The sequence below is a fragment of the Pleuronectes platessa genome, chromosome 9 (assembly GCF_947347685.1).
Source record: "Pleuronectes platessa chromosome 9, fPlePla1.1, whole genome shotgun sequence".
Lineage (NCBI taxonomy): Eukaryota > Metazoa > Chordata > Actinopteri > Pleuronectiformes > Pleuronectidae > Pleuronectes > Pleuronectes platessa.
The window spans coordinates 20975808-20988410 of NC_070634.1; the positions used below are offsets into that span (position 1 = coordinate 20975808).

Below are 12603 nucleotides of genomic sequence, written 5' to 3' on the forward strand. Positions count from 1 at the left end.
TCTGACCCACTTTTTAGTTTTAGTTTGGTTTTAGGGTCAGAATGAGGTTTAGGTTTGTGTTGGGTATTTAGTTTGCATGGTTGAGGCTGGGGTGAGGGGCTAGGGAATGCATTATGTCTATGAGTGTCGTCACTAAGGTAGATGTACAGATGTATGTGTGTGTGTGTGTGTGTGTGTGTGTGTGTGTGTGTGTGTGTAACTAAACGACAGTCTGTGTGTGTGTGTGTGTGTGTGTGTGTAACTTGTAGACAATATAAATCAAAGTCAGGGTGTGTGTGTGTGTGTGTGTAACTTGTAGACACAGTCCGGGTGTGTCTCCTCCACGAAACAGTGAAACTCTGTGGTGTCAGTACGAAATGAAAGTGTGTGTGTGGCATTTCTGAGGAAACCTCCCAGCCTCAGTTTAAATGTATTATAGTCAACAACACACTGGCCGTCCACAAAGACTCACTGTGTTTGTGTGTGTGTGTGTGTGTGCGTGCGTGTGTGTGTGTGTGTGAGTGTGTATGTTTCTCCAGCACTTTCACTTTCTATTCGTCAGAAACACCACTGCCTGCACTTCTGCTCTCGTTCTTCCTGCAGCTGCTGCTTCAACACAGGACTCACGATGAGGTAAGTGAATACTTATAAGAGCTGGTAAGGTTTTCACTGAAAGAACCAGATGTTAGAGAGGGAGACAGTTCAATAACTAACCTCTGATGACATGTGTTGGTCTGTGAAGTTCTGTGATGATCTGTAATACGTGTTGTTTCTGTGGTTGTCTGTGGTTGTCTGTGACGTGTCACTTAGAGCAGCAGGGACGATCGGAGTCGGCCCATAAAGAATTTTATATTATTTTATATGAACTCATGTTAAAGACGCTGAGGTGCAACATGTGGCTTTTGTGTTCATTCGTATCGTCACCAATTTTCAACATTTACAGTGCAACAGAAGAGGGACTTGAAAAGTAACTGTCAGCACATTGAGCTTCGGACAGTTCACAGCAGATCACAGGTTTATTCTCTATGTCACCTTCTACATGCAGGTGGATCTGAAAGGAAACATAGATCATATACTATAGTTTATAGTATAGTATAATAGTTCTAGAATCAAGTCAGATACTTATTACAAACACATACGAATGCTACTATGCTTCTATCAAAATGTTTGACGGAGATGAAGTTAAATTAAATCAATTTTTATTGATTTGCTGAGTGAACGTGCTTTTGGCTTGCAGTAACAGTCTCTTACCAACAGGGGGTGGTGCCGCACCCATGTACATCTTCCTGAACTGTTCTCATTCTTCATTGCTACTTTTATTTTTGTGGTACTTTGCATATACTCATATATATTGATGAAATACTTTTGTACAAACCTAAAAATCATTGCAACCCATTGGAACTTGTTCTTGGTAAATAAGTAATCATTTACAATACAGGACATTTACTTGTAGAAGATTTTTTTACTGTGCAGTTTCGGCTCTCAGGGGAAATTTCACATTTGATTTCAGATTATAGTTGATTTTATATGAGTCGGTGTGATGCTTCGTTCTCATCCATGAGAACTGATGTGAAAAGCTGCTCATCAGCCGTTTTATTTGTCACTGCTATAATACACATTACAGTATACATGGGAAATGCAGGTGAGGGTGCAGGGGACATTTAAAAACAACTGAACACACATTAAGACACATTGGAACATTAAACACATGAGAAGAAAGCAGTGACTTTTAAAGTACGACGCAAGATTAACACATTAAAAATGACATGTTATAGTTTTACACTTTTGTGATAGAGATTTGACTCAGGCTGGAGCTAATAATGCTGATAATTTTTATTTTTTTATTAATGGATTGATTATTTATTTGATTATTCAGACTTACATAATACATATATCAGCACACCACTTGTTTTAAGGCAAAGGCTTTGGTGAGACTTCATTGGCTTATTTGTCCCGAGTCGTCATAGGGACCTCTCTTATTTGTCTACACATCAACAATGTTGCTACTTTCAAGGCACATTTATCATATTTTAGATATTCAGATCATTTTGTTTTGTTTTATTGATCGTCTTCCTGTGACGTACGATTGTTTTCCATATAAGCAGCAGCTCTTCATTTGGATCAGCTACTCCAAGTCAACCCACCAGCGGCTCTTCATTTGGATCAGCTACTGCAGCAAAACCCGTCAGCGGCTCTCTATTTGGATCAGCTACTCCAAGTCAACCCACCAGCAGCTCTTCATTTGGATCAGCTACTCCAAGTCAACCCACCAGCGACTCTCTATTTGGATCAGCCACTGCAGCAAAACCCGTCAGCGGCTCTCTATTTGGAATAGCTACTCCATCTCAACCCACCAGCGGCTCTCTATTTGGATCAGCTACTGCAGCAAAACGCACCAGTAGCTCTTCATTTGGATCAGCTGCTCTAGCTCAACACACCAGCGGCTCTCTAGTTGGATCAACTACTCCATCTCAATTCACCAGCGGCTTTTCATTTGGATCATCTACTGCAGCTAAACCCACCCACAGGTTTTCAGTTAGAACAGCTACTCCAGCTAAACCCAAGAGCAGCTCTCTATTTGGATCATCTACTGCAGCTAAACCCACCAGCAGCTTTTCATTTGGATCACCTACTCTAGATCAACCCACCATTAACTTTTCATTTGGATCACCTACTCTAGATCAACCCACCATTAGCTTTTCATTTGGATCACCTACTGCAGCTCAACCCACCACCAGCTCACCAGCGACGGCCTTAGAAGCTCTGAGCAGATGTACAGCTCCAACGAGCACAACGTGCAAAGTAAAAGCACAGACTTTTAAGTTTCCAGGTAAAACCAGACCAGAGACTTTTTTTGAGAGAGAAGGATGTTTGCTTAAACCTCACTGACTCTTACACTCTGTTCAGCAGTGAACCAGAACGGTGAATTGAAAGACACAGATTCAAAAGAAGTGTGAGTAAAACTGTGACATTCAATAAACCAAGCTCCAAACTTCTTTAAGAATATGAGCAATGGGTCAAATGTTTCAGCTGGATTTCTTTTTCACTGACATTTATTTATATCTGTGGGCTTCTATCAAGAAAACGTTCATTGTGTCATAAGATCTCAGTTTATAGTCTCTAACTCTCACTCATTTGTCTCTGTCACAATGTTAACACGCTCCCTTACGTAGTATTGTTATGATCTGTTATTTGTGCAAGATCTGAAATCCAACACATTTTCTGCTTTTTGCTTCATGGATTTCCTTCCTCTGATCTGTGCGATTGTTTCCCTCCACAGCTTTGGATTTCCAAAAGTTATACCCCTGGGTCCTCGCCCGGTCAACGCAGGTAAACTACTGAACGGTTCAACCAAGACTTTCAGAATCTCTCTGTGCTGATAGTAAGCTCCAGTGTAGCTTCTGCAACTGGCTGCGATCAGCGTGTGTTCTGCCTCTTATCCATCCCATAATGCATGTCACTATTCAGACGGGGAACACTGCAAATGCTGAATGTTTCATGAAATGTCCTCTTGACTCTTAAATTCTCTCCAGCAGTTAAACCCCCTTCGTGGAGGAATGTGCAGTGGACAGAAGAGTGAGTAAAGTTACATTCAATCAAAGGAGACACATTAGGATCATATTCAGTTATATTTTCATTTCATTTCCTGGAAATTTTAGACTTTTGAGCCAATTGCAGGAATTTGAGACAGCATTAAACAATAGAAGAAGAAAGAGACTCAGGAAGGAGGGTTGCTGCAGTCTCCTCCACCGAAGACATTCTAATGTTAGACCAATGAGAACCTCAGTTTTGCCATAACTCAGTGGAGATGGAATTGATAAAAAGGAATTGGATCATACGTTTTTTCCCGATGTAGGGGTGGGTTGGTGGGTGGTGAGTAGACGATGGGTGAACAATCCCTGTTAAATGTCAACCTACAGGCGAAGGAGCAGCCTGATGGAGGCCGTCGGCTCCTACACACCGGGCAGGGAGGAGGTGACTCAAGCCAGGGTTCTCCTCCTGGGCCCCGTCGGGTCCGGAAAGTCCAGCTTCATCAGTTCAGTCCATTCGGTGTTCAACGGACGAGTCACCAACCGGGCCATGGTGGGCGCCTCCTCCACCAGCTTCACCAAAAAGGTACAAGAGGAGCAGCAGCATGAATCTCTGAAGCTACTGTTCCCTTTTTCTTTTCCTTGAATTTCATTGTTGAGGGGAAGCATGTGACCTCAAATAACTGAGTTTATGCAGGAGGAGGCTACACACACACACACACACACACACACGCTTACAGAGTCGTCCATCACATGAATTCCTTGTGTGTGTATTAGCTGCAGTCGTTCACCATCTGTGGTCAGAAGAATAAGGTTTCGACCAAACTGGTGCTGTGTGATTCTATGGGTCTGGGGGACGGAGAGATGACCGGACTGACCCTCCACGACATCCTGTCCGTCATCAAAGGTCACGTGCCTGAGGGACACAAGGTAACAATCCCAGTGATGTTTTCACTAGTGTGTTGTAATCTAAATTGTACGAATTGTGGTTTTCTTTACCTGAGAATGTGCCTTTTATATTGAAATACTTTATCATCGGAAGCAGGTCCTCAGCCTGGACCTATTAAACACCTTTTTACTTTTTACGGCAGCTGAAGGTTTCCACAGGTTCTCTTCCATGTTCTGAAGGAGAGGGTGAGGTGAGGGGTATTCAGCTGCAACATGCAACTTCACCACTAGATGTCACTAGATTCTACACACTGAACCTTGAAGGGTCTTTGGCAGAGGGAAACTCTCTACTGTAGTTCTCTAATGTGATCGTGGACTGGTTGTCTCCGCTCATCCTCCTGACGTCTCGGTTCAAACATGTTATTTCCCGACTGAAAACCGACTCTCTTCCTTTGTCTCCTCTAGTTCTGCCCGGACCAGGCAGTGAGATCAGAGACTGGAAACTACGTGAAGTGGCCGAGCCTCAAAGACAAGATCCACTGTGTGGCCTTTGTGCTGGACGCCTCTAAAATCACAACGTACCCCAAAGGCCTCCGAGCCTCGTTCCAGCAGCTCAGGGAGCACATCAGTGACATGGGTGAGCCAAGGACAAGCAAGTCGTCTTCAGACATTAACCTTTGTCCCTCGGTCTGATGTGTGTAACAGCACAGGGCTGGGCTCTTCCTTCAGAGATCACCTGAACTGAAAACACTGTCACTGATTTCTGCAGAATAGAGTTCCCTAAAAGGCCCAGAGACCTATAACCAATAAATCATTGAGAATCGTCCAATTTTGAAAGAAGCGTTTCTATTTTCACCGTCAAACTTAGAGACCAGCTTCACATGAGTAAATGAACTCATGTGACGTCTCTCAGCCAATCAGGTCTGTGAATTCCAAGACCAGGACAGATGAATGAGGGAGGAAAGACAGTGAGAAGTGAATCAGAGGAAAGAAACTTCACGTAGCATCGTTCTCTAAAATGGCAAAGTAAAGTTTTTAACTAAAATAGTTTTTAAATCCAACCTTTTAGTTAATATTAATATTTTTATATTAGAGATTTATATATAATCCTGATGGATCGCTGTGAAAACTGAGACAAAATATTGTTGGAATATTATTGTGCCAAACTTTCCTAACCACACACAGATGTTGATACATTTCATGTTTTGATGTTTTGTATATTGCACTGGATCGTAGCACTAGTTAGATATTTATGAAGTTCAGAGCTTCGCTGGAGGAAGTTGACTCTTGTTATAACTTAAGTTTTCTGATAACTGCAATTGTGTGTGTGTGTGTGTGTGTGTGTGTGTGTGTATCAGGTATCCACCAGGTGGCTCTGCTGACCCATGTGGATGAAATCTGTGCAAGAACAGCCGCAGACGTCTCAATGGTTTACGCCAGCGAAGCAGTAAAACAGACGGTGGGTTGAAACAAACCAGTTTGAGAAATGTTCTGTAAAATGTCCCGTTGACTTGACAGATGCTTGTGCCTGTAGATGAGTAAAGCTGCAGACCTGATGGGTATGTCCACCTCCTACATCGTCCCCGTGAAGAACTACTCGTCAGAGCTGGACCTGGACGTGAACACCGACGTGCTGCTGCTCAGCGCCGTCGAGCACATCCTGCAGTACGTGGATCTGTTCTTCCAGGACAACACAACGCAAGAAACGGAGTCAGAGAAGGCTTAGCTCACATTATAATCCCAGCTTCAATGTCGTCGATTTTTTTAATGTGGGGATTTGAGCAACCTTATAAGAAAGTTGTTAATGTTTTTCTAACTTTTTTTTTTACCAAATTTTAACAGAAAAATGTATTATTCAGAATCAGAAGTGTGTGATATTTTATTGTCACCTGCAAATACAGTGTTCTCCACTGTCATATTAGTTGTTAAAAAACTTGCTTCACTCACCAATTTGTTTTGTGTACTTATTTCTTTCATGTTATTCTAATCCATCCAATACAATTAATCATATCTTTGGACTGTAATAATTTATAAGTTCATTCATAAAATATAAGATTCTGGTCATAAAAACATGAAATATCAAAAGCATCATGGTTTGACTGATTGAGATTGTAGGTGTGATTGGACTCCTCTCCAGCTGTCGAGCTCTTTATACAACAGTGAAGTAAAGTCACAATAAATAACCATATGTTCACGTTTGACTGTGGTAAATCTACAAGTGGTCACTTATATAATTTGAATTTGTCAAATTGTGAATATTTAAAAATGAAAAGGGAAAATGTGAATATTCCAGAAACTCAGAATTTGTTTATTCTTGAAAGAACCAGGTTTATGTACCACCTTTACATAGACTGGTGATAATATTATTGTCATCATTATTATTAACCACTTGTTAACTGTTAACATTAATAACATAATTGTGTATCCTATCACCAGTCGGACAGAGCGATTACACAACTGTTACTGGTCTCCCTCGTCCACGTTTCTCCATTACAGAGCTAGAAGATGTTCAACGGAATCTGATTTCATTAGAACTGAGAAATTGCATTTATTGTTATATCACACGTTATAAAGTACATCAATAAAATCTCAAAGTGCATCAATGAACTGAAAAACTGGAATTTATTAATGCAGGCCAGACAGATATTGTACAGCAAACAGTGTTGGAGTCGCACTGGTCCAGGATCAGCGGCTCCACATGTAACAGGACTGTGGCGTCACACACACACATTCACACTTCTGATCCGACTCACCGCCTGCTGAGCCTGGAAATTAACTGGGAGCTGGAGCGGATTATAAATTGGCAGCTGACCTCTCAGTGACGACAATCATCAGTTAAAAAATAATTATGCTTCTGTGCTCAGGATAACTTTTAAACAAACACACACACACGTCTTGAAGTTAAAATATCAATGTTGTGTTAGTGCACATAAAAGACGGGGCCCCTCCCTCTGACTTGGCCTCAGTTTACATGACACTGGTTGTAGGACACTGTAGTCGTCACAGGGGGACGAGGGAAGTCAGTCTCCTTTTCTTGCTTTTCGTGATTTTAAAGAGATTTCCTCCAGCAGGGTGGATGAGGGGCCGTTAGCGGGGGGGCGGTGGACGCTGTGGGGAGCTCCAGGTGGAGACGTGTGACACAGGGCAACTGTAGAACATAATGATGTTTCTGTAAGACCAGATGAAACTGTGGATTCATGAGGCACAGACAAAGAACCACTGGTGGACGGAGCAGTGGCGAGAACCTTATGGCACAGCTGACGCAGCCATCGGCTTCAGTCATCAACAGAAAAGGCAGCCGGGTGAAGAAGAAACCATTTCAACTTCAGCCACTTGAGTTACAGTGGAAAACGCACATGAACATACACACATCCCAAAACACTCGATCATACACACGGACGACGTGCGAGTCCAAACACCGATTCAAGAAAAGCGGCGAATAAACCAAGACTGTTTTGGCACCGACATGAAAAACAACTTTTCATGTTCGAGTAAAAGAGACTTTTTGGTTAACTGCTGTTTGTCAACGAAGTAGAGACAACACAATCCTCCTGGTGTCTTCAGATACTAGTGTCAATGTCACAGGTGAGAAGTTTTACTTAATCTTTAAAATCAATAAAGATGCTTTAATTATTGTTATTGTTATTGTAGTTATTGTAATTTCAACTCAGCTGTGAGCACAGAGCAACACTGACAGCTGTCCACTGTGGACACCGGAGCTTCTGGCTTCCACAGTGACGGTTGTCGTCCTTTCAACACTGAACTCACAACCACAACACAAAAAAACTAAACAAAGTGTCAATGTGTTTGTCAATGATGGCGTTTGGCCTGATCTTGCTCATTATACATGGTGGTTATGTAGGGATGAATTCTGATATATAAAATACTTTGATTGATAATTGTACTGCACTGACTTCTATCTACAGTGAATTCTGATGACCTGTGTGAAGCGGTGAAGTCGTCCAGTGCATTGTGTAACATCACTGAGAGGTCACCTCAGTGTTAGTTTGGATGTGACCTTTCCGGCTCTGTGGAAGCCTTTTTTATTTCTTTAAAGATCGAACCGAGGAAAAAGCATCACGTGAACGCAAACCTATAGAAACTGTAATAGACGTCAGTGCAACTTAAAATAACGTAAAAGCAAAAGAAAATTCCTAAAGTGAAATTTGCAGAAGGTGAAAAGTCCTGTTTCTGTTTTATAAATATTATGGCTGCAAAACAGAGTAAAACAACAACCTGCCACTCAATTTACTCAGAGCAATGAGATGGAAATGAGATTTTCTCTGTTGAATTTCAAGATTGTGATCGTTAAATCAGGTTTATGGAAAAGAGGCAGGGCGAATGGAGCCGCTGCACATTGTCACTTTGTCTCTCCAGCGTTTGGACTCGACCACATCGATCGCACAACGTGCTCAGACATCAACATCGGAGAGACACGACATTCAAATTGCAAACAGTAGAAAAAAAAATTAACAAAACTCTTCCTTATGTTTTTTCTTTTTCTTCTTCGCTTTAAAGAACTGTACAGGATTATTTTAAAAAATCAATAATTACTTATACATATTTATATGACAACATTGTTTAACGTTATATTACTATAAAGGAATACAACTTCTATGTTGTTCTTGTTTGACACCTTGGATGCAGTATTCCTTTCTCAGACTCCCGTGGCTTTGCCGCGCTGAAGTTGGTTCTTGTAGTTTTCTAGGCTGTGACAGTTTAATAAATGTGACGTAGCTGAATCACTGTCACTGAACATATTGTAGGTTTAATTCTCAGCTACCTAAAATCAGTTAAACGGACTATTAACGCTGCAGTGGCAATGTCTGTCCACAAGGTGCCACTACATGAGCGATGCCATTCTTTTGATAAACTCCGGTTCCTTAAGCGGAGTTTAGAGATTTAACTAAACCAACCAGTGTCAGCGATGAGCCCTGACCCTTTAAAGAAAGTTAAAGCCTCACTCGTGAGTCACACTCACTTGTAACATCAGCTGTGAAGCAGGGAAGCTCAAGAAATGTTTTTTTTGTTCACTCAGATGTAAACAGGAAGAGAAAGACAGGAGGCTGCTCCCCCCCCATACCCCCCCCCCTCATCTTTCAAGCTATTTGCCATCAGAGAAGCTGCTGAGCTGCACCTCGCCACCGCTTGGAAAAGGAATACTGCATTTCTCTGCTGCTTGTTTCCTCAATCTGTGTTCCTCAGCTCTTGTGTGCATCCCTGCAGGGGGATTTATTTATATATATTTAGATATCTGTATATATCTATATATATATATATTTATGAAGGGGGAGTGCGGGAGGTGGGGTCATCTAGGCAGGACCTTCCTTCGGAGAGGACGGCGTCTGGGATGTGGAGCTGGAGGACGAGGAGCTGGAGCTCTTCAGGGAGCCCAGGGTCTTGCTGAACCAGGAGTTCTTGGCCGCCTGGATCTCGTTCATCAGGACTCCGCGCTGGTGCTCGAGCTCCTGCGCAGCGACAAGAGGAGCAGAAGGGAGTCAGCGGGAGGAGCAGGGAGGTTGTGGACAGGTTACATTCTTTATTGTGAGTTCTTCTAACCATCCTGTGTCTTTTAACAGTGTTTATCCATATAACAGTCACATCCAAGGATCCTTACACTTTACTTCAGGGTTTTGTTCAGGTGCTTTTGTATTAATGGTTATAAAACTGAGTCTTAGGTGTTGAAGAATGTAGAGAGACATTTAAAAGCTGTGAATATATGAGGTTTTTAGAGAAATCCTTGTTTCTACCTTTGCTTTGTTGTGAGCACACTGAGACATTAATTAATTAAGCTCCAGCGATTTGAGTGAATACTTGAATCACTGCTAAATAAAATATCTGATGTGGATGATTCTCACAGATTTATTTAATATACTAATTTCTGCGAGAAGAATCAGACTTGATATTTTTGCCCTGCATCTCCATAGAAGCTTCAATAATCCCTGATATTATCACTAATCATGTTATGGATCCCTGTCCTTCCTTGATGCTGACCTGGATGCGACACTTGGCCTCCACCAGCTGCAGCTTCGTCTGGGCCAGCTCCAGCTCCAGATGCCTCAGCTGCTCATTCAGCCCGTCCTTCTCCTCGTCCTGCGGCTCGCTGGACGTGTGGTCCCTGCCGGGGGACGACACCTGGAGGGTCCCGAGGGTGCTGAACAGGTCTCGACAGTGATCGCAGCCCGACACTTTACTCTGCGGGGGCACAAGGGTGAGTAAACACATTGTAAACTGTGAACAAGTCCAACCAGTTACTTCATCAAGGCTCTTTGTGGCCTTTCATGTAAACTCTGTTAGATTTGTACAACTTTTCTCCTGCTTATTTGATAATCATTCCTTATGTATACCCCTCTCTCCTGGATCAAGCCTTCCTGTTTCAACTTGATGTTCTGTGGTAAGACGTCACATGAGAGGAGAATGTCCTGATCTTTATCCGGGCGTGAGGAGGTACTCCACCGCACCCGAGGAGCAACGTTTGAGTTAATGTTTGACAAGGGCTAAACGAGTCATGTGCAATCAGGTTCTCTGTGGGTGGGATGATGTTACCAACATGGGCTTGTCCGACTGCTTCATGTGAACTCAACCACACAACAGAGCTATAAAATCCTTCATCCTGTGACGGGACATATTATCTTAAATTAAGATATTAAACATCCCCAAACCTGCACCTGCGGCCTCCTACAGTGTCTCAACAGTGCAAACTCACCCTGACTAAATCCAGCTCCTCTTTCGTCGCCGCCTGCTGCTTCTCCAGTCTGGTGCTCAGCTGGGAGCAGATCTGAAACAGAGAGGGGAAGCCGAGGTGTGTAAAAGATTACATGACTTACAAAATGAGATCCAATGAAGAATTCTCTGACCTGGTTTTCTCCAGGAAAATCCTCTGAGCAGAGACATTTTAATCTCAATTAAAACTCCTCTCTCACTCGTATAGCTGCACACATTCAATGGGAGCAATCAGTTCTTAACCTGGTGCTGATTTCAGCCTTTATTAACTGGGAAGTCTTGTCTAATTACTGCACTCTTACTTTATGCTGCACTGATGGATAAACCCTACAAATACAATTTAAACCACGATACGTGAATTTGATTCTGCTAAGAACGAGCAGAGTGACACTGATATCTTACTTTACCTCTAGAGCTCACAAAACTAAAACACTTATCATACAATTTACATGCACTGACGACAAATGAGTGATTCAAACATCAAACCTGTTTGTATTCAGCTATGATCGCTGTGGTTTTCTTGATCTCCAGCTCTGCTTTCTCCAGCTCCCTCCTGAACACTTCCTTCAGCTGCGAGGGACAGAACGACAGCAGAACTCTCATGGAACGGATTCAACTGGTTAATACTGCATCAGTCTCTCTCTATGGCTCGGTAAACAATAACTCTACCACTACTGGCCCCTGTGGTGAGATCAATAGAAACTCATTGACTAACAGTAAATGTAGAGCCAAGGCCATGCTACCTTTTTAGTTTAATTTCAGGTTGTGTTGTGGTGGAATATAACTTTTTTAAAGATGCATCAGCTCCCACTGATAATAAAAACAACATGGCCATCCGTGTGTCAAATTTAGGTGAAAGAAATGTTATATCAAATAATTCTAGTAATGTTTTCAGTTGTTTGTTTCATCTAAAATGTACAAATTGTTGTTGTTTTCTACCGGAGAATGAGCCGTTTATTTTTCAATACTTTATATTTACATCGGGAGCAGGTCCTCTCTACAGAGACCGCCATGTTTTTTACAGTAGATGGACAAACTAAACAGCTTTGAGTTTTTATGACAACTGAAGGCCACAGGTTCTCTTTCGTGTTTGGAAGGGGAGGGTGAGGTGAGGGGTGTTCAGCTGCAACATGAAACTTCACCACTAGATGTCACTGGGTTCTACACACTGAACCTTTAATTAGGCTGATGATCAATACTAATTACAAAATGCTCCGTATCATTTACAGTGGCGACAGATTTCTGAACAACTCGATGGAATCTGCTGTAATTAAACAGCAAACTGAACCTGTTCTCTTGTGACTTACATTGATAATAATCCACCTCTTGTTGATGTTGTTACACGTTGGTCGTGGACAGAAGCTCACTAGAGGCATTCGTTACTTAATGTGCATTACAATACAGTTCTAAATTAATATCATCAAACAATGAAGTGTTTGATGATGTGTTGTGTTGCCTCATGAAAACTTAATCAAAGGTCTGT

At 42.1% G+C, this 12603-nt stretch overlaps 2 protein-coding genes across 12 annotated transcripts in view; one reads left to right on the plus strand and one right to left on the minus strand.

The window, feature by feature from the left end:
* Positions 1-365: 365 nt before the first annotated feature.
* Positions 366-7004, plus strand: LOC128448593 (interferon-induced protein 44). Of its 7 annotated transcripts, XM_053431319.1 has the most exons (11): positions 366-612; positions 2082-2608; positions 2651-2809; positions 2887-2932; positions 3260-3309; positions 3513-3555; positions 3900-4095; positions 4287-4439; positions 4863-5034; positions 5756-5856; positions 5932-7004. In XM_053431319.1, exons 1-11 carry the CDS (start codon positions 608-610, stop codon positions 6121-6123), a joined length of 1644 nt encoding a protein of 547 aa, XP_053287294.1. In that variant the 5' UTR covers positions 366-607; the 3' UTR covers positions 6124-7004. The 7 variants fall into 7 exon arrangements, with proteins under 7 accessions (XP_053287294.1, XP_053287289.1, XP_053287291.1 ...); XM_053431314.1 differs by having other exon boundaries at positions 367-612; positions 2082-2809; XM_053431316.1 differs by having other exon boundaries at positions 367-612; positions 2082-2809; positions 3516-3555.
* The window catches only part of rabgap1l (RAB GTPase activating protein 1-like), a 98856-nt gene continuing 93255 nt past the window's right edge, over positions 7003-12603 (minus strand). For all 5 annotated transcript variants that reach the window (XM_053431309.1, XM_053431307.1, XM_053431308.1 and 2 more), the window contains 4 exons: positions 11607-11690; positions 11104-11175; positions 10392-10592; positions 7003-9865 (listed from right to left, as the gene is read on the minus strand). In XM_053431309.1, the coding sequence (XP_053287284.1) occupies positions 9710-9865; positions 10392-10592; positions 11104-11175; positions 11607-11690 (513 nt within the window). In that variant the 3' untranslated portion in view covers positions 7003-9709. The remainder of the gene's footprint in view (positions 9866-10391; positions 10593-11103; positions 11176-11606; positions 11691-12603) is intronic.

Coding starts and splice junctions, on each gene's coding strand:
- LOC128448593 (XM_053431314.1), top strand. Junction 2,810..2,886: donor ACAGACTTTTAAGTTTCCAG/GTAAAACCAGAC, acceptor CACTCTGTTCAG/CAGTGAACCAGAACGGTGAA. Junction 4,440..4,862: donor ACGTGCCTGAGGGACACAAG/GTAACAATCCCA, acceptor TGTCTCCTCTAG/TTCTGCCCGGACCAGGCAGT.